The sequence below is a fragment of the Lissotriton helveticus genome, chromosome 3_1 (assembly GCF_964261635.1).
Source record: "Lissotriton helveticus chromosome 3_1, aLisHel1.1, whole genome shotgun sequence".
Classification (NCBI taxonomy): domain Eukaryota; kingdom Metazoa; phylum Chordata; class Amphibia; order Caudata; family Salamandridae; genus Lissotriton; species Lissotriton helveticus.
Window position 1 is genome coordinate 1,938,586,893 of NC_136061.1, and position 21,082 is coordinate 1,938,607,974.

Below are 21,082 nucleotides of genomic sequence, written 5' to 3' on the forward strand. Positions count from 1 at the left end.
GTGGTATTAAAAATAATTGTGAAAGTGTGGAAATGTTAAATTCCAATGCCATACAACGTGTAAACTTGTAAACCTTTCATTGTTTTAGTCAATTGTGCTGCAGACCTATATCATGTGGACTTCTTAACCTCATCGATGCTGGTGACGTAACCACTCCGTCACCAGCCACGGACGTGCTGTGCTGGTGACGGAGTGGTTCCGTCACTGCCCAGCCGCCGCGCCTGCGCGGCGCGTTCTATTGAGCGGGCGGGGCCGTGACGGAACCACTCCGTCACCAGCACAGCGCGCCCGAGGCTCGTGACGGCTTGGTTCCGTCACGAGCATGGCGGTACCGTGCGGCCCATCCCCCACCCTAGCGCTGCGGCGGAATTACCGCCGCAGCCAAGGGGTTAATCTAGGTCTTTGCAATCCTGAAAGTAATCATATTTTTTACAAGGAGAAACAATAACATTTCAAACAGAAACTCCAAATCCAAGATGGACAACCAGATACCACGCAGGTGTTCAGGAGTATGAACATATAAACATAATTACAAAATTGGAATGTTGGGAGCTCCATTGAAGACAATGGAGTGCTCCCTGCTTCTAATAGGCCAGTAAAGGCCCACAGAGCAACATTCCAATGTTTTACAAAGGCCTCTCGGAGCTCGAGGAGATTTAAATCCCCTGGAGCTTCGAGAAGCCTTTGTTTTATTTGTTAGAACATTCTGCCCTCTAGTTGCAGAATGTTTTAATAGCCTCATAGCCCTTCGTAGCAGGGCTATACCGGCTATTAAAGTCCCGTCCCTTGTTAAAGTCACTCGCCTTCGGCTTGGGCCTTTAATGCGGTAGCGGGCCTTTAATAGCCGCTATAGCCCGCTACGGCGGGCTATAAGACTATATTAACGTCTGCACTTTTATAGGTTATGTTTAAGGAGACTTATGTGTCTGAATATTATGCAGAATGAAATGTATGTCCTTGAGAAAATAATTATGTTTACATTTCAATCAGCAATACGTAAAATAGTAAGCCAGGCGCTGCCGATTTTACTCTTGTTCCTCTTGCAGCCATGTTTTCATAAAGTGCTGCTTGCCCTGGAGATCCTTCTTTATCTGTGGCCAGCTCAAGCTAGAGCGGCTTATTTACAAACCCCTTGTGCCACTTTTGCATCATTTTTAACATAGAAAAAGTGACGCAAAAATGGTGCAACGGGCTTGTAAATCAGCCCCTGAGAGTCTTTAAAGTTGGCCTCTACAGTTTCATTGAACTTCCTTGTGATTGGCTGCCAGGGTCATGTGCTTTTCGGCACGTGCTATACACACAGTTTGCCATATCTGTAGCCATTTCACATTAAAATTCGTAGCCACTTCAGAAAGTATCTTGTTCACCTCAGTGTAGTTCATATCATTTGTATTCACTTTTATTCCTATTTTAATCAGTGTGCTATGCACGTCAATGTGATTCATACCCATTCCTTTCCAATACTATTGTGTTCACCTCATTGTGATTTCTCATTTGACTCATATTCCCATCTACTTCAAGGAGTTTGGTATTCACCTCACTTTTGTTTAAAGCCATGTCAAGGTATGTCATATTTCAATCATTCCCTCATGTTTGTTTTTGTGACTATTAGGGGCTGATTATAAAATCATAAGAATTTTAGATAAGAAATTAGCAGAAGAATCGCTACTAAATCTCCTGGTAATTTCTCCCCAGAATTTCACTCTGAGATTTCGGTTGCTTTTTGAAGTGAAGCTCCCCTGATGAAACTTACCAAGCAAGTGTATTTACCATTGACCGTATAATTCTAATAGGGCTAATAACACAAGATATGTGGCAAATCCTCAGGCCCTGGTTTAACCTGGGAACTCTAGCTGCAGAAAGCCGTCAGAATCTCTGAGAAAGATTCTGGGGGCAAACATTAGGAATTACCACTGTGTCCCGTAATTGCTGATTTTTTAGGGGAGTGTTACAAAATTCCAAGTGCAGTGGCCATTAACTCTGCCCAGAAGTTACTGGTACCCCTAGTAATGATAACTTCTTTGTGCGGCTTAACAAGGCCAGATCTCAGGCACTCGTAATGAGTCATGGCATTGTTTTGCAAAAAATAAAATCGGCTGATAAAAAACGTATGAAGGAAGGATTGGAAGTTAGAGCTGACAGGAGGTGGAAGCAGGTAGAACAGGGCTTTCATGCTTGTGTGGGCAAGGGATATGTATAATCCTGTGATCCTTGTATGGTTAGAAGTGATCCTGTGCATAATGGGCACAGACTGGGGCTTTAGTACTTGCCCCCTTCCAAAGGATCAATTATTCAGGACATGCACATGCCACTCCAAGCAGGTCACAAAATGCTGGAGAGATTACACTCAGAGGACCTCACTATGGCTGTAGCTTTCTTTCCAGAGCTCTGCAATTCTCGCTTCAAGGAAGCCCACCCCAAGATAGAAGGCCCCAAACATGTTTTCTGTGGATCACACTTCTATTGCTGCCAGCAAAGCTTCACCTACTGCAAAACTCAATCTTTATTGAAAATTAGTTTTATGACACGCACTGGCAATAAAATAAAATTGAAAGATTTGCAAACACAACCCAGTCCCACAAACCACTCGGAGGTAAAGTTCAACTTCACAGGTATATAATGTGCTCCCAGGTGAGGTATCTGAACAACAGATTAGTTCCTAGAACACATGCATCTCTTGAACAAGGCAATACAGCGAGAATGCCCTAAACACCAAAGAACCTCTTAAAATGTTGAGTTATGACATATGACAGTACATCAACCGAAAAGTGTATTTAGTTTATTTGTTTACATATTGTCTCCTAAAAGGCAGACTCCAGCCATCTCGGTTTTAGAACACTGTACAATGTGTTTAAATAGCAGCAGGAAAAATAACGCTGAATGAAACACTTTGAAAGATAGCATTAACATATCTGGAGTAAAAACTGTTTCAATAGTGGATAACATGTCAACAAAGATGTGCGTACAGATACTCAGCAATGTGACAATGTGAAAGGCAATGGTATAACAATTGCTTGCTAAGCACAGACTAACTTCAGTCTGTGTGATGTGTAAGGAGGGTCAGGCGTACAGAGCCTGCTTTCCACTCAATGCACTAACAAGCATGATGCGAGCCGAGTGAAACATTAACTGAGACTCCGTGAGTTAGAGAAAGGCACAAACAGAGTAAATAGATACTATCAGGTTACTTTCTGATGCAGAACAGTGAAGGCATGCCTGAGTAATGTAAATAGAGATAAGAGTAAACATGTAATATACTGCAAAGCCATACATCAAGGGGGAAAAACAAGTAGTTAATATGGGAGTCAGGGCTGTCAGCTTTGTTATTATTCAAGAATGAAATCGCCAAGTCATAACCACAAGACCAGGACGGGTGTCAGAGCTACTGCATTTAGGACATGCCTTTCATAGCAATATGGCAGAGCGTAAAGCTGAGCATCACACATGAACATTTAGTTTAAGAAAGCATTAGTGCTACACAGTTGTACAAGTCAGAGAAAATTGTAGAGAGCCACCCGGCCCCTCTACAACATTGTATCCACTACACACACACACGCCTTCACCCTCGGGACGGGCACGCCCCGAGGTATTTAATAAAAGCGCGGAAGACCGCTCGGGGTCTTTCCGGCGTACCCTCCAGCTCGTGTGTGTGCGTCCATTTACTGTTGTACATAGCCACGCGTGAGGCCCTGACCTCGCGCACTACACTGGCGACGAGGCCGGTTCCGCCCCCGCGCGTGCCTGGCCGCCTGTTGGAGCTGCTCGCTCCTTACCTGCTGTCTGCTGCCGGCCGCAACTGCCTGGTGTCATCTCTGGCCGCGGAGCTCGTCCGCCGGCCTGCTGCCTTCGCTCGAAGTCGGCTCCCGCCCACTCGCCTCCAAGGACGGAGCGTGTTCAGCTGGCGGGAGCTGCCTGGTGAGTGCCTCACTCCCCGCGGCCTTGCCCGGCCCCCCCGCGCTGCGTGCGCTGCTGTCTGGGGGCTCGCCCCGCTCTGCGCGCAGCGCGAGCGCGCTTCTTGTGGCGTGCTGCCCCGGCGGGGGAGGGGCGAAGTGGGGAGACGCTGCACGTCAACCCCGAGGCCCGGCCACGCGGTGCCTCCAACACCTGCTCTGCCCTCCGCCCCCACACGCTGCAGTCTGCTCTACGGGGACAGCTTGCTCTGGGACTACAATCAAGCATTGGCAAACCCAACTGCTAACTTGCCTGGGGGAGCGGTTCGGGGAGGATCCCCGCAGCCACAGTCCACGTCATTTGTGCCAGAGGACGTCAAAGGTGTCCACCCGCCGACACGGTGTGCAGGTCGTCCACGCAGGTGCCAGCCCTGCCCCACACCGAGCAACGCAGCCCGCGCAAGAGGGGTGATCCTGGGAAAAGGCCATCAGCATGACCGACACCGCCACGGGAGGCGCGACCGCAGCGCCTGCCACGAATGCCGCGGCGCCAGGGCCCGCAGGGCTGCCTCAACGTCGCGACGCGGACACACATGTGGTCAGGCCTGCCCACACTGGCGTGGCCCCCATCCCACCGTTCAGCGAGATTGCTGACCCTGCAACGGCGGCGCCACGATGGAAAGCGTGGCTGGGACGTCTAAACCTATATTTTAGAGGCACCCGTGAGACAGATGACACCGTGAAGAGATCACTCTTGATCCTCTATGGAGGCCCGGAAATATACGACCTCTTCGAGTCTCTCCCGAACACTGGAGAGGATAATGACTACGACGCGGCGGTGGCCGCGCTGAATACCCACTTTGACCCCCAAGTGAACACCGACTATGAGAAGTTCAAATTTAAGCGGGCGTGGCAGACCGAGACCGAGTCTGTGGACATGTACTATGCGAGGCTGCGCCGGCTGGCCAGCAGCTGCCCATTCGTTGACCCGCGTGAGGAAATCCGAGATCAAATCATCGTGGGATGCAAATCGAAATTACTCCGAAAGCTCATCCTCAGACAACCGGGAATCACATTGGACGCCATTCTTGTCCTCGCTCGCTCCCACGAACTGTCGGACTCCAGAGCAGACGAAATGGAGCTGGCGCTCCGGTCCCCCATAGCTCCGCAGGCCGCGCCCAAGATGGCGCCCATCAAGGAGGAAACCGTTGACGCGATACAAAGAAGACCAACGGGCGGAAGAGCACGACAATGGCAACCCCGGGACGCTCAATGTGCATACTGCGGTGGGGACCATGCAGCGACCGCCGTGTGCAATGCGAAAGGAAAGACCTGCTCGAAGTGTGGCAGGCTCAATCATTTTGCCGCTGTGTGCCAAGGAGGAAGGTACAGGCCCAATGCACAGAGATCGCGAGGCGGATACGGGTCTCGGTCGATGACCTCCAGGGTGAGACAACTATCACTACAGCAAGAACACCCACCTCCAGACACGCATGCCCAAGACCGGAGGCCGCATTATGAAGACGAGGAGGACGATGAGGTGTATGTAATATCCTACGTCAGCCGGATTGCCACCCGGAAGAGGCCACCACCCATGTGCACGATATCCGTGGAAGGCTCCGAAATCAGAGCACTTATTGACACAGGAGCCTCCGTGAACGTCATGGACTCTGACCAGTATAACCGAATGTCGCCGAAACCCACACTTACCCCGTCGAACGCCCGGATATACACCTATGGGGGCACAGAACCCCTGCCGCTACGCGGTGTTATTAGCACCACCATCAGCAATGGAGATTACACGACAGAGGCCCGATTCCACATAACCGAAGGAAAGAAAGGAACATTACTCAGCTGCAACACAGCGGAAGATCTGGGATTGGTTTTCTTCGCAAATCAAGTCCACCAATCACACGCCGACAACATGCTAGAAGAGTTCCCTGCGCTTTTCAGTGGCCTTGGAAAGCTCAAAGGCAAGAAAGTCAAACTGCACATAGACACCTCCATCCGTCCTGTCGCCCTGCGACACAGAAGAGTGCCATTTAACCTCCGTCCTCAGGTGGAAGAAGAGCTAAAGAAGCTCGAAGACCTTGACGTCATCGAGAAGGTGTCGGGACCGACTCCATGGGTGTCCCCACTGGTGGTAGCCCCCAAACCCAAACAGCCTGGCGCCATCAGGCTGTGCGTCGACATGAGACTGCCAAACACTGCTGTGAAAAGGGAGCGCCACATCACGCCCACCATGGATGACATCGTCGCCGACCTCAACGGGGCGAAGTGGTTCACTAAACTTGACCTCAATGCAGGTTACCACCAGTTGGAACTTGAACAAAGCAGCCGGTATATCACGACTTTCTCCACCCATGTCGGACTCCGGCGGTACAAGAGGTTAAGCTTCGGAGTGTCATAAGCGGCCGAGGTGTTTCAGAACGCGATTAAGGAAGTTCTGTCTGGGCTGAGTGGGGTCATCAACTTGAGCGATGACATTCTCATCTACTCAAACACGCTGGAGGTACACCACGCACATCTTAGGGCCACCCTACAAAGACTACAGGAGCACGGACTAACCCTCCACAGAGCGAAGTGCTCATTCTACCAGGAAGCAGTAGACTTCTTTGGCTACAGATTCATGCGCGAAGGACTCCGGGTCGACCCGAAAAGGGCAGAAGCCATCCAGAATGCCAGCACACCCAGGAACTCTACCGAAGCGAGAAGCTTCCTCGGGATGGCCACGTACTGTGGCCGATTCATACCCAACCTGGCTGACCTGGCCGAGCCCCTTCGCACACTCACAAGACAGGATCAGGAATGGGAATGGACATGCGCGGCGAACCACGCCTTCCAGGAAATCTAGGCGAGCCTTCTGGACAAGGCCACGATGGCTTACTTCCAACCGCGCAGGAAGACCGAATTGGTCGTGGACGCCAGCCCGGTAGGTCTCGGTGCAGTCTTACTGCAGGAATATGGCCAGAATGAGTGGAAGCCCGTGGCGTATGCGAGCAAGGCCCTCACAGACACCGAAACGCGGTATGCTCAAATCGAGCGGGAGGCGCTGGCCATCAAGTGGGCCTGCCACCATTTTCACTTATATCTCTGTGGCCAACCATTCACCATCGTAACCGACCACAAGCCACTCCTACCACTGTTCACCGGATCCTCCAGACTTGCCCCCCCGCGAATTGAACGATGGGCAGTCCAGCTACAAGGCTACAATTTCACCCTGGTCTTCCGGCCGGGCGCCCATAATCCAGCAGACTATCTGTCCAGACACCCGGATGTAACCAGAAAAGCAACCCCTCTGGCGGATGGGCAAGTGGTGGAAGAGTTCGTCCACATGGTGTCCATGGCCGCCTGCCCAGAGACCCTCACCCTGCCGGAGCTAGGAGAGGCCACCGCTGAAGATGAGACTCTGACCCGAGTCAAGAAAGCCTTGGAGAACGGGAGCTGGACTCGGTTTCTGGATGGATCACAAGGACTTAGACCGGAAGTAAGCCATGCCCGACAACAGCTATGGCAGATCCGCCATGAGTTGAGCGTCGGAGATGAGGGCATTATACTGCGAGGACATCTCATTGTGGTACCTGTGAGCCTCCAACAACAAATACTCACGATAGCCCACGCGGGCCACCAAGGGACAGCCAAAACGAAGGCCCGTTTACGCAACAAGGTATGGTTTCCAGCCATGGATCGCATGGTGGACGATATGGTGCGCTCCTGTCACGCCTGCACCATCACGGGGTCAGATCCAGCTCCGGCCCCAGTCATCACCGAAGAAGCGGCAACAGCACCCTGGACTCAGCTGAGCATTGACTTCGGGAGCTTCCCGGACGGTCGACACACGCTGGTGGTTGTGGATTCCTTTTCGAAATTCCCCGTCGTGGAATTGCTTTCTTCCACAGCATTCGGACAAGTCAAGAAAGCGCTGGACCATATCTTTGCCACAATGGGACTCCCAGAAGAAGTGAAATCGGACAATGGGCCCCCTTTTCAAGGGCGAGAGTTCCAAGCATATCTGGAAGGACTAAGGATAAAGCACCGAAGAATCACGCCGTTGTGGCCGCAAGCAAATGACGAAGTGGAGAGGCTCATGCGGACTCTCAACAGGGCACTCCGCATCGCCGTCAACGATGGCAAAGACCCAGAAGCCGCGCTGGACCAATTCTTGAGTGCCTACCGACAGACTCCACATAGCACCACACAATGTGCACCCGCACATGTCCTGTTCAAAAGGGCACCAAGGGGTAACATCCCCACGTCTTCTACGTGGACCCCGGAAGAGAGAGACAGTGCCGCCATCCAGTCAAGGAGAACTGTCACAAATCAGAAAGCAAGCGAGGGGAGACATGCAAAACATCCTGGGTTACAGGAAGGAGACACCATGGTGGTGCAAGATCGACACCCGGGATGGAAATTCAGAACCCCGTTTGAACCGGAAAGATGGATCGTTGAGAAGATTCGGGGAACAATGGTGACTGCCCGTCTCGGCCAACAGACCGCCACCCGCAATGTGTCCTGCTTCAAAAGAGTAGGGAGGCAGGAGGTTGCTCCCAGAGACGCTGAGGAATTGACCAATGATGACTCTGGCTGGCAGGAGGATGCCAGACCGGGGAACCAAAGCTCAGTGCCCCTCCCGAACCAGGACAGGCCGAGTGAAGATGGACGTCAACTCATCAGACCCCGAAGTGAGACATCTGAGCATCCACCGTCCGTCCAGAGCGACGAAACAACCCCGGCCGGGGCTGTTAGATCTCCTGTACGACACACCCACAGATATCACCTGCGGCCCAACCCTGGGCCCAGCCAAAGACTCCGGGACTTTGTGTGGACTTCCCCTTAGCCACTTGTAAGAGCAGTCTGGAAGGTGAACTAAATTGAAGGAGGGATGTAGAGAGCCACCCGGCCCCTCTACAACATTGTATCCACTACACACACGCACGCCTTCACCCTCGGGACGGGCACGCCCCGAGGTATTTAATAAAAGCGCGGAAGACCGCTCGGGGTCTTTCCGGCGTACCCTCCAGCTCGTGTGTGTGCGTCCATTTACTGTTGTACATAGCCACGCGTGAGGCCCTGACCTCGCGCACTACAAAAATGACCTGCTTGAGAGGTGAGAGTCGGGCTGGAGAATGCCGCAGTTCACAACAACGAATAAACGAAGCTCAAGAACAGCTGTGTCAGATATAAAGGTGATGCAACCCTTCAAGGTTCGCTAGAGGGATGCATGAGTATGAGGAAGTGATAACAGAAGCAGAAGCAGATGTGAGAATAAAAGAGAATTTGGCAGTCACGTCCTGTGGTTTTTTGAAGGGTTTTGAAAGCAGAGGCCAATGAGGAGGGCTGAGCAGCACTCAAGTCAGGAAATGACCAGAGTCACTATTGCTGGATTCAGGTCTTGTACAGAGTGTGGTTTAAGGAAGGGGCTGCACTTCTGAAGCTGAAATCTAGACGAGTATGAATGGGTCTCTAGGGAAATGTGGAGCTCTCCCTAGCATGCTGGTGCTGTGAAAAGCTGGCAGGGCTGGGGAGAGCCTGTCATTGTGGCAAACACCGGCATTCACAAGAAGATTCATTCACTTCATACATGCCTTTTAGCTACTGACTCTGCAGAGCCAGGTGCACGCTTTAGTTTAAAACGTGCCCCTTTGTGGCCCATGCTGCCTCTGAATGGAGTACTGGGCACTTTGATGCTTAATCTAATAGCTGGTCTGGTAATTTGTCACAAATTCACAGATTCTTCATTCAGAATTCGAATTCATTCTTTGAAATGTGTGCGACTATCCCAAGAAACCGTATGCTTTCTGTGACCGGTTCGCTTCATATTTGTCTCATCACGTAATGGCGTATATTTTAACTCACCTAGTTGTGAATTAATTATTGCTTTTAAGATAAAAAAAACAAGCAGCCATTACAGGCAATGCAACACGTGACTCCAGTTGAGCAGGCAGCAAAATGCCTTATGTGCCGGCCTTACCACACTACTGTGAGCTAGAAAAAACTGTCCCATGGGCTCTGCGGAAAAAAGCGTTACTTTGTCTTGTATCCATTATTTATTAAAGTTTCACTTTGCACCATGTATTTATAAAAATTCCACTTTTTATATATTTAATTTTAGTTTGTCACTTTTTTAACAATTCATTGTGTAACCTGCTAAAGTTATTTGACGGGAGACAAGTTATGCCAGCAGAGGTGATGGTAAGAGTTGGCTTAGAACTCTTCTTCATACAGGACGGTGTCTCTCCGTGCCGGACCTCATTAGAGCTACAGTTCTTAACATCAGCCACTTGGGGAGTTAAGGGTTCCCCACACATAAGGCTACAGCAAAAAGTAATGTCCTTCCCACATCAAAACAATACATAAACACTACGACTGAGACACTATTCCGTATAATTGTGTACTCCTGCAAACAGCACATCAGAAGTTTTCTTTGAAAAACTTGAAGTTGAACTGCTCACAGTGCGACTTGATGACCTTCGCAAGTGCTGGGGAGCCGCAGAAGAACACGTGCACTTTACCTTTCTTTTCGCTGCTGATTTTCTGAAACACCTAAAATGAAGATTTAAAAAAAAAAAAAAAAAGATGAGCGGCGGTGTATCTTTTTTTTCAGAGACATTTCAAGCGCTTGCAGTTTTTTCATGGATAAACAAGCAGCCATTGCATTTTTATAGTATGTTCTGTCATTAAATGCTACAAATGCACAGTTGTAGCTAAGTGAATAGTTGGAAGGTAAATCTTCATGTGTGTCTGAGCTGGTACTTGAGGACAAGTCCATGAATGACCATAAAACATTTGGAGCCTTCACTACTAGAAGCACATTTCATGTTCATTCACACACACCACAATGGGTTGGGTGCTGATGGGGAGATTCCAAAGAATAGTCCCAGGGGTAGATTCCTATAAGGATTCCCTAAGGCAGGTTGCTACAAAGATATCCTAAAGTGGCATAGTGGCTTGTGCCTTCGAAAGAGTGCCTTAAAAAGGATCTGTGAAAGGTGGCCTTTCTATGAAGAGTTTCTGGGGAACTTCTTAAGATGGAAGAAGTCTCTTAAACAGATTTCGTAAACAGGAAGTTCTGAGAACAAAGGGAGTGACCGGCATTTTCTCCAAATCCTTTGGCATCTACTTGCTACAGGGCAATTGTACCCGACTAATATCCGAGGACCTTGTGAACTGCTGCTCTATAATGATTAGCCAAGATTTGCTTTGTATACTTTTCTCTACTAGGGCCTAGAGCTAATCCTCTATCCTTGCTGCCATCTGGACGCCATCTGGCCGGGGACTTCATTGGCCACCATGCCCTGCAAACTGGGACCTGAGAGGAGGTGAGGCAGAGCCTCACAGTGTTATTTAGTAGCACCGACACTCATCTGGCATTTCATTTCCACCTATGAACCCCTAGAATGTATGTCAGATCTAAATCAATGGGAGGATACGTTTTCAGGGGAGGCTGTTTCTATTAAAACCTGCCCTGCAACCACCCTACAGTTAGCACCATTAATCCAGTCTCATGGCTTATGGGCATGCAATGGGAGGTCTAAATCAGAACGGACCAAAGCGTTTACATTTAGAAGGGACAACCAGAAAAGCAGAATCAACTATTGTGTCTTGGATATTAGGATCTGGGGTAAGTTTCTCGATTTTAAGATCATCCTAAGGTGGGGCAGTGATCATATTGCTCTAGAATACTGAAATCCTTCAAGATCTGCCTGTCTTGAACCCTAGCTTATTATTTCCAACAATAGAATAAAGAATAAAATGGCAGGGTATTTCAGGGAACCCTGGCATACTGGCCAATATTTATGACTTTCTTTCTACCATCTTGGCTCCTGTTGAAGACTCATGTTATCAGAAAATATCAATAATTGATCTTCACACAAAATTGTTTGCTTCCTTAAAAGGACTGTTCTCTAATTCCAATATGCTTGGCCGTAAGATAACTTCATGTTTTTGCAAGGGATGCTTCTTCTTAGTATATTCTAGCCATTAAGAACGTGGCTGAGAAGAGACCTGCGAGATGCTTCTCAGAATAGAAATAATATTGCATTTTGGCAAATATTAGCACATTGTAGCTTATCTAATAGCACATCAACAGTACATATTCAACCTAATCTTTGGTCCAACCATTTTTTTGCTTTATTTTATTATACTTTTGTGATGCTTCTCATCCAGCGGATGCTACATCAAGGCTGCCAATAATAGAAATCCCTGAGGCAGGCCGAATAGCTTTCTCCCTAATTGATACCTGTAAGGCTAGTAAGTCTGTTCCTCTGGAGACGGCCCCAGGTCCTGACATGATCCCAGGGGACCTATACAAATCTGAGATTGATATTTGTACACACTATATCAATTTTCTTTTCAATGAGATACTAAGTGGATAAGATCTACCTGTGTCTGGGGCACATATCAAGCCAATGTATAAAAAGGGTGACAGATGTGACCCCGGGAAATATTGACCAACAAGCCTCTTTGACAACTTACAAAAATTTTTCTGTAAGCAGGTCCTGAACAAGTTTCAGGGAGGATGGATGATGCCCATGAGCCTATGGTCCCACCACGATTGGGCCCATATAGGGCAGAATTACAAACGGTCTTGGGTCTTGACACTAACCAAGAAAAGAAAAGTATTTCTCTTACATGAAAGGCTGGCCCATCGAAAAGGGGTTCCAGACAGTATAGCATGATCCATTAAAAATACTATGAAAGGTGCTTTAATCAACAACTATTGGGGTTTTTGTTATAGAACAATGGCACCGATCAACTAATACCGGGAATCTTACCGATCTGTTCACAAACCCACCTCCAATTTTGAAATGTTTTTAGATGAAATCTTTCTGCCTTTTGCTAAAACTCTGTACATTAAAGTTAGTCTCCGAATCTTACCTCTAAATGCATTTACCTGTAGGCCGAGCACCATTCAGGGAGGCACCTCCTTTTACAAAAGTTCTAGCAGCATAATTGAAAATATTGATCATTTTTCATTTTTCTGCCCTTGTTACATTAGAACAAGACGCAAATGAATCTGCCCCGATGGCTCAGTCTAAATATCTCTCTGCCCTCAGGTTTTACAGATCTGATAATAAGAGGGTAATTGTATTTGGATTGAGCAAATATTTGCTCACTGCCTGGATCCTAAGGAAAAAAGCTATATTACGATTCTTGACGAAGGCCTTAGGAGCTGGTGCACACCTTGATAATGGGCATTTAATTTCCACTATGTGGTCCATTTTTACTACAAAGTGCTATTTTTAAGCATTAAGCGCTGCATTTATTTAGCCACCATTAGGGTGTGCAAAGGTCCTCTATTTCCCGGAGTACGGAATTATGTTCTCGTTATTTGGAATCAATTTATGCACCCTGTTATTTTGCAGAGTCTACTTCTGGTATATATTATGTACATTGAATTGCATTTTGTATGGTTGTTTAATGGGATATCCCCGATCTTATTGAGACTGTTGCTGAAGAGGTACCGGCAACAAATGGACATAGGTTAACTATCTGAAATGATTAACATGATCATTTAAGATGTGCCACCGAATACCCCTGTGAACATAGCACCCATATTTTAGGTCCATCTGATAGTAATTGTCTTTAGTCTCTCTATGCTAGTTGTGTATTGTAATTTCCGCTCTGCACATTGCACTTTGTATTTTTTTTATAGTGAATTTTATCTATGTTTTTATATGCGCTTTTATGGTCTAAAATTGACCGAAATAAAGAATTGAATAATAACAGGTAAAAGAGGCTGCTTTCTTCTGAAGATTCACTGGAGAAAGCCCTCAGGTAAATCTGCAGGGAAAATCCCATCCTCTCTCCTGATCAGACACCAGCGACCCCAGGAGCCAAGGAGCATCAAGGAGCTGGGAGTTCAGCACTAGCAGGACACATTTACACCTCACTTTTAAAGTCGTGCGCAAGACACCTTAGGGAAAAATTTACAAGAAAGTGATGCATCTGTAGAGATGCGTCACTTTCCCTGCGCCACCCTGAGAAACCCTTGCGCCACAATAGATGCGCCGTATTTACAATACGGCACACCATGGTGCAAGGATTGACAGATTCGTCAGAAATTCTGATGCATCTGTTGGGGCAAAAGTCATGCATTGCTGGAGGTGTGTCGCAAGCAGGACGTGACTCCAGCAATGCAATTTGAGGCCTATTTCCACTACACTATCACTCCTTACGCCTGCTTCCTTGAAACTTTTTGTAGATGAACAATGTTTTATTTTTATTTTAATCACGCTAAAAAAGTTCTTGCTCCTCTAATGATTTTTATTTCATTTGGGTTAGGGATTGCTAGAAACCTGTTTAGAGTCGGAAGCTTTGTCTTTGGGGATTTTGATTACCACCTCGCTCGACTGACATTTATTTATTTAATTTAGAGGCTAAGTGCTCTGTATCTTGCTAAGTCCACCACCAGCAGGGCCATGGACCTTATCTTACCCATACCAAAGGCGAGGCACAAGGTTGCCACCTGGATCCTACCAAAGAGTAGAATCCAATAGAAGGAGGCCCAGGAGTCTAGTCAATGTACATTAGACCTCAGACCATTACTCACTTTGTCGGCTATTACCTCGAACCACAGGTTTATGGATAGTTTAATATTCTGGAAGTAGACGCATTAATTTGATGTGGCACCAAGTAACATTTCAATCAGGAATGCATCCCTTCTACAGCACGGTAACTGCAAACACAACAATGATGGACATTGATCCACATTCTGTCCATCATTGTTGTGTTTGCAATTACCGCTCTAAGTGTACTGGGGATGCTCAGACGTGAGTCCCAGGCACTCCACACCACTGGAATCAAGCTAGCCGGGCTGATGAGAGGTGTTACCTCGAAACCGGGCCGGTCCTCGGATGCTTGTTTCCGTTCTGGGAAGGACATGGCTTTTGTAGTTCGGACTGGACTGTTCCCATGGGGCACAGGGTCAGCGCTGATTTGCATATCGCCATTGTCTAACCCAGGGTGGTGTGGAGTGGAAAAACGATGGATTTGGGCCCAGATCTTTGGACTGGGGTGAATGTGTGACATTGATCCACATTCTGTCCATCATTGTTGTGTTTGCAATTATCCCTTCTACAGCACAACCACCTTTTCTCAATGCAGGCCGTTTCCCACTATGCAGTGGTATGGGGTAATGAAAGCTCTTGCATTTGGCTCAGCTGCCAACAGTACTTAGAGCAGGGGCCATGGGGCGAGAGGAGGTTGCCTGGCCAAGCTAGCCCATGAAGTCTTGACCATCAGGGTTTGTTTAACCTACAGGAGAGTGAAAGGAATCTGGGAGGGCCGGGTCTACAAGAAAGCAGTGCCATATTCTAGGAGGGACCGAAATACTAACTATAGAGATGAGTATGCAAACTTTTTTAGTTCAGTGACCTGCGGCCAGGGCGTTTTTAGGGAGTTTCAAATGAGGAATTCATGCACAGGCAAATGTCTCGAAGGAGCCTGGGAGTTTTGCATCAGATGTAATGGTGGACTGTGTTTCACTCTGGGCAGATTTGGGTCCATTGTGGCGGTGCAGAGGTTAGCTAACCATAAGCAGAGGACAAATTACCAAATTCAAGGAAGTGGAGATTGTTTAAGATGCATATTATGACCAATGAGCTTACCTTGCTCCAGTCAGGGCGTCCTGGTTGGGTCCTTGTTTGAAGACCAGTGATGGAGTCTCTCTTCTCCTTCTTTGCCAAGAGGTCGAGAGCCATCTGCAGGCCAATTGCCTTCATGTCATTCTTGCTCAATGCTGAGGTCATGTACATGTGCATCTCCAGGAAACGTCCTAGAGGAGGGCCAATCATAAAGTGTTTTGAGTCAAACAAGCACCAAGCTGCTTCTAATTAGGAATACTCAGTGCACAGATTTTGACAGAACAAATGGCGTCTGTATCAGAACCTAACTTATAACAAGATTAAGGCCATAATAAAAGGAGCTCATATTTTATTGCCCAAGTAATTTGTAATGTTACCTGGTGTCAGCAATATCAACAATGTGTTTTCGACATCAGACTTACAGTTCACTTGCAGGTAACACTGGCAGAAGAAGTGGAATGACGAGTAACCTTGAAGGAGTTTTTGGGTGATTTCCACCCGGTTTCCAACCAACACAAGTTTGTTCACATGGACACCTTTAAATCCCAAAACATCCCTGTCACCTGCGAAGTCCTCCAGAGTTCCGCACTGTTCCCTGTTGTTGTAAACAAATCTAGGACCCTAGTGTAACTTTTCCCGATTCATGCCCTTATATAGGTTTACTTTACCCTATCCTTATATAGGCATAGAAATCATTACCATATTTGGCCTGAACCTTACAGCCCAAACACGGCAAGGCTACTTCCACTAAGTTCCGGGAATTCACAACGATTTCTTGGAAAAACCCGCCTTCAGCAGCTAGGATCTTCCCCCTGCTTGAATATTAAGTTATCCAAGAAATCCTGGAGTTTTCTGGGAATTGAACCTTTGAGTGACGTTATTAAGTCCAATCACGCGTCAAACTCGGCACCTTCATGGTATAAATATGCCTACATTTGCCTAAACTAACACACAGTGGTTCTTGGAGCAGATCGACTAACTACTTGCCCGACGCCCTGCAGCAGCAAGTGCCGAAGGAAGCCGACCCTCCAGCAGATGCACTGAGAGACACTGTTTCTTCTCTTGCCGAGAAATCCAGCTCCAGTGTTTCCAGCTTACCCTTGCGGGTATCTGGCAGATCGAGTCCTGAGAGAGAGATACAAGACCTCCTTCATTCTAAACCAAGGTACGGAGCTGATTAGACCCTTAGAGAATTCTTGATTAGACTTGGCAGATTCTAGGCAAAGAATACTAAACTTAAAACTACTCCTAAACGTATTTCCCTTGTACATCGGGGTAGGCGTATTTTAGAAGCACCAGTTGAGTACTTTTAGCCATCTCTTTTATCATTGTATGTATTTTATGCATTTTATCTATTTAAAGCAACTTATGGCTTAGTAACCATATCATGCTTTTACAGTACTACTTTATAATACGGTTTATATTATATGCCTTGTACTTTATAACCAGCATTACTATTGTAGCAGTACATTTCTCATGCTTGAGATAGAAGACTGTTCAATAAATACCTTTTATTGAAAACGCCCGTCTCTCTAATTTCTCAGCAACTCTGGTGAAACTAAGTATACACGATTGACTGAGTAAAATAGTTATCTATTGTTTCCACGACTCTGGCGATTGATTTCTTATTCTTGGGAAACAAAGTTGTCATGTTATATGGTTGTCAGAAACTAATCCTTTCTTGTACTTTCGAGAAAGTTTCTAGTGACCTCTGAGCTAGCTGGCACACACATAATTAAGTCTAATATATTCGGCAGAAACCTATTTGACCTTAGTCCTACGTCTAAGCTGCAGTATATATTATTCCAATGCGCAGAGCCTGTTGGGAATATAGGAACTACACTACATGGCGGCCCACGTTTGGTAAGGTGATAATTTAACGCTAGATACTAGAGTAACTCAGTCGTGCTTTTCACACAGACCCCTTTTTCCCGTAAAAACTCCAGAAGACATCTGGAGTGGGTGAAAGGATAATATCCGCCAAAACTGAGTAGGACAAAAAATCCTATGTATTAGTTTTTTGGTTTGTTCAACGTTGAAGGATACAGTGTTCCAAAATATTGTGCACCTAATCTTTGTTTCCTTGAAACTTGTTCTGCAAACTCTTCAATAAGTAAAATAATGGTTACTGACTAAGAATTAGCTGCAGCAGCAGCTCAAGCGATCTTATATGACGCTGAAATCCTAGAAAATGATTCAGATGCTATACTGCTCCCGTTAAATGTAAGGAAAAGTATAACTTACAAACTGATAAATATTGGAGTATCAGCAAGAGGAGGCAGAGTAATCTTTGTCATAGAGGCACATGAATATCGGCAGACAGAGGTATTCTATTCATGGATTCAGTTTCCAGCAGCAAATGCAGGAACAGGAGAGTTTCACTACTACAAAGTAGCGGAACCTCCCGAGGAATACGTTCCTTTCGAGGACATTGAAATTCCATTAACTTACCAAGAGCATCAGCTCTGGTTTAAAGGCGCCATCAAACATTAAAATCACATTACCAGGCTCGGTCCACTAGGTAGACCTGGAGATACATGGCCGGTACTAGCAAGCTATACACCACATCCAGACATTGAAAGGATGTCAGATGCAGAATTATTAGCTCAGCTAAAACAATTAATTAAAATACATAGACAATTGGTCCAATATGTCATGCGGACATTAACAGTCCAACCAGCTGTAAAAATTCCACAGCACACCCCTCACCAGGGGAACACAAATAAAATAACATCACAGACTATACAATCGGTCATTGGAAAGTTGCCTGCCAAAAGGGAACAAATTCCGTTTTGGTTAGCACAGAAAATTACTCAAATAGAGGCAGTATTTCCTGATAGTACACCTCATGAGAAACACAGGACTCTGACAATCTGTTTACCTATGGGGATTGCACCACACATAGAGGATTGTGACACTTGGGGCACAGTCTTTGCTTCAATCTACACAAAAACACATGGTGTTCCGTCTATGGCGGTAATACCAGATGTTTTAAGGCAGATTCGAAATGAATACGGTCCAGAACCAGCTTTAAATCTAGGTATGAAATTACTGAAAGATTTCAAACAGGTATCAGCTATACTACTAGCCAACATTAGAGGGGAAGCAGCATCAGTGGCAATCCGCCAGAAATGAAAAGAAACAGACATTACTGAGCAACCATATGAGCTTGCCAGAATCATTGAAAAATCCTATGAAGAATTAGGTAGTGATAGTTTGGGTGGGAAACCACTCCAACCACAATTAACGGAAAATCCTGAAAAAGTTTTTATTAAAAACAATCTCACTACTCCTAGAAAGAAGTGGGAAAATAATAGACACTTCCTAGAGAGAAGCGTTCTCAGTCCAGAGGAAGGTCTCCCCAACGGAGAGTTAGATCTCCTGAACGGGGAGGAAGATCTCCCCAACAGGAGCCCTCTGAAAAAAGATATAACCTTAGAAATAGGGATACTTTAAGAAAACCTGATAAATATCAAGATAATGACACATGTCCCTCTTGATCTTTTCAGACTTCTTCACAGAAATCAGAAAGATGGGAGGACGGTCAGAACACAAAGAAGAACGCGTCAAATCCAAAGACAAAGAACCCATTCACCAAAGTAAAAAAGCTCAATTTTCAAAGAAGAAGGTAGCAAGCATAAAAATTAAACATGCTGAGGATTCTGAGGACACAAACTCAAGAACGGGGAATGGGCTCAGACAATGCTAGACAGCACAGCAGAAGTGACCATAGCTCGCAAGATCCTGATGGATCATCTGGAGACAGTGGACTTGAATGAATACATTCAAGTTGAAACTGCCGACACCAGGGTTAGTACACCCCACAAGTTATATGAAATAACACTCCGGATGGAGGGGGACATAACTAGAAAAATAAAAGCTCTCTTTTGGGACAAGCTTTCCAAGGGTTATGACATACTTCTAGCTGAAAAAGACTGGCCACCTGTTGTTGTTAGGGAGTGCCCGCACGGCAAAGAAATGATTATGCCAGCCTTCTCAAATCACATTCCAATTCATAAAAAATATACATATGCAAGGAAATGGGCTTTAGCTCAAGCTCCAGCATTATATAAAAATCACGTAGGATGGGATGAGGACTCTCCTCACCACAAAATACAGTTAAAAATCCAACCTACTGCTCAGAGACAGTACCCTGTTAAACAGGAAGCTAAAAAACAAGTCAGGGAGATTTTAAATCAACTTGAATATCAAGGGGTGATTGAAACATGCACCTCATCTATGAACAATCCTTTGTTTCCTGTCTCCAAACCAGACAATTCATATTGTCTAGTTTTGGATTACAGACACCTAAACTCCTGTTGTAAAACATTTGCAGTACAAAATGCACATAGTGCTGCACTGATGAATAACATCGTGCGCAAGAAATATAAAACCACATTGGACATTTCAAATGGGGTTTTCTGTCAAAACATTGCACCAGAAAGCAGGTATTTGACCGCTTACTCAATATTGGGGTCACAGCAGCAATTTTGCCGTCCCCCCCAGGGATTCAAGACTAGTTCAGGGTTATTTTCAGCCAGAGTAACAGAGTTACTACAAATGTACAACGATGAGGCATTATCTTATGTCGATGACATCTATCTTACAGATGACGATTTGGATGTACACTTGAAAAGAGTGAACACCATAATACTTGGGTTTGCTTCTGAAGGGTATAAATTCAATTTTAAGAAATCACGAATTGCCCACCTCAATGTCCTATTTTTAGGGTACAAGTTATCAAGTGAAGGCAAAAGGCTGGCAACAAACTTTCTTGAGAAGTGTGTGCTGCTTCAACCTCCAAAAACACTGAAAAACCTTCAGTCAATTCTAGGTTTCCTGAATTTCGGTAGAACTTACGTTTTGAACCAACTAATTGGACTCGAGCACACACAGAAATTCTGCGTTCAGTCCAAACAGACATGTTAGCTAAAAAACAGTTACAGACACGCGAAAACGTTCGCAATCTAGTGATCTGTGTCATCCCAGGAAAATGCGGATTCACATACCTGACCTTTAATGAAGGTGAAAAGGTACCAATCGCTTACAAATCACACTTATATACACAAGCTTAAATGAAATTCTCATCAACAGAAAAAATTCTGACAGCGGTTCAAACTGCAGTAGCAAAAGATAGAGCTCTCGCACAGGGTAAATGTATAATCATCGTTACACCTGTACCTGCTCTAGAAGCAGTGACAAGAGCTAGCATTCCCAATGCAAAAGTTTTACATCCGAGATGGATTCAATGGGTTAACTCTCTTGCTGCAACAGACGTTGAATACCATTTTGACACTAATTTAAAGACACAAGAATTTCTCCAATACGAATAAGAATGTCCTCTGCCGACTGAAATTCTACCTCTGGAACATTACGGATGTATAATCTATACAGAAGGATCAGCACAGCCCGCTATTGGGGGTAAACAAGCCTATAGTGCTGCGTGCGCGATTGTTAAAGGTCGCTGGCGCGAAGGCAAATTCAGAGCTATGGTCACTAAAACTCAATCACTCGGGGACTGTACAGCTCAGTGAGCTGAACTACAGGCTTTCAAGATGGCGCTTGAAAATACCGATCGGGAATTCCCCACACTAATAGTGTGCGATT

The 21,082-nt window shown here is 46.1% G+C and overlaps 1 protein-coding gene across 1 annotated transcript in view; it reads right to left on the bottom strand.

Moving 5' to 3' along the window:
• Positions 1 to 9,976: 9,976 nt before the first annotated feature.
• NOX5 (NADPH oxidase 5) overlaps positions 9,977 to 21,082 on the bottom strand; it is a 261,295-nt gene continuing 250,189 nt past the window's right edge. The window contains exons 15-16 of the mRNA XM_078684069.1: positions 15,500 to 15,666; positions 9,977 to 10,433 (exon numbers count right to left, since the gene is read on the bottom strand). Coding sequence (XP_078540195.1) covers positions 10,302 to 10,433; positions 15,500 to 15,666 — 299 coding nt within the window. The 3' untranslated portion in view covers positions 9,977 to 10,301. The remainder of the gene's footprint in view (positions 10,434 to 15,499; positions 15,667 to 21,082) is intronic.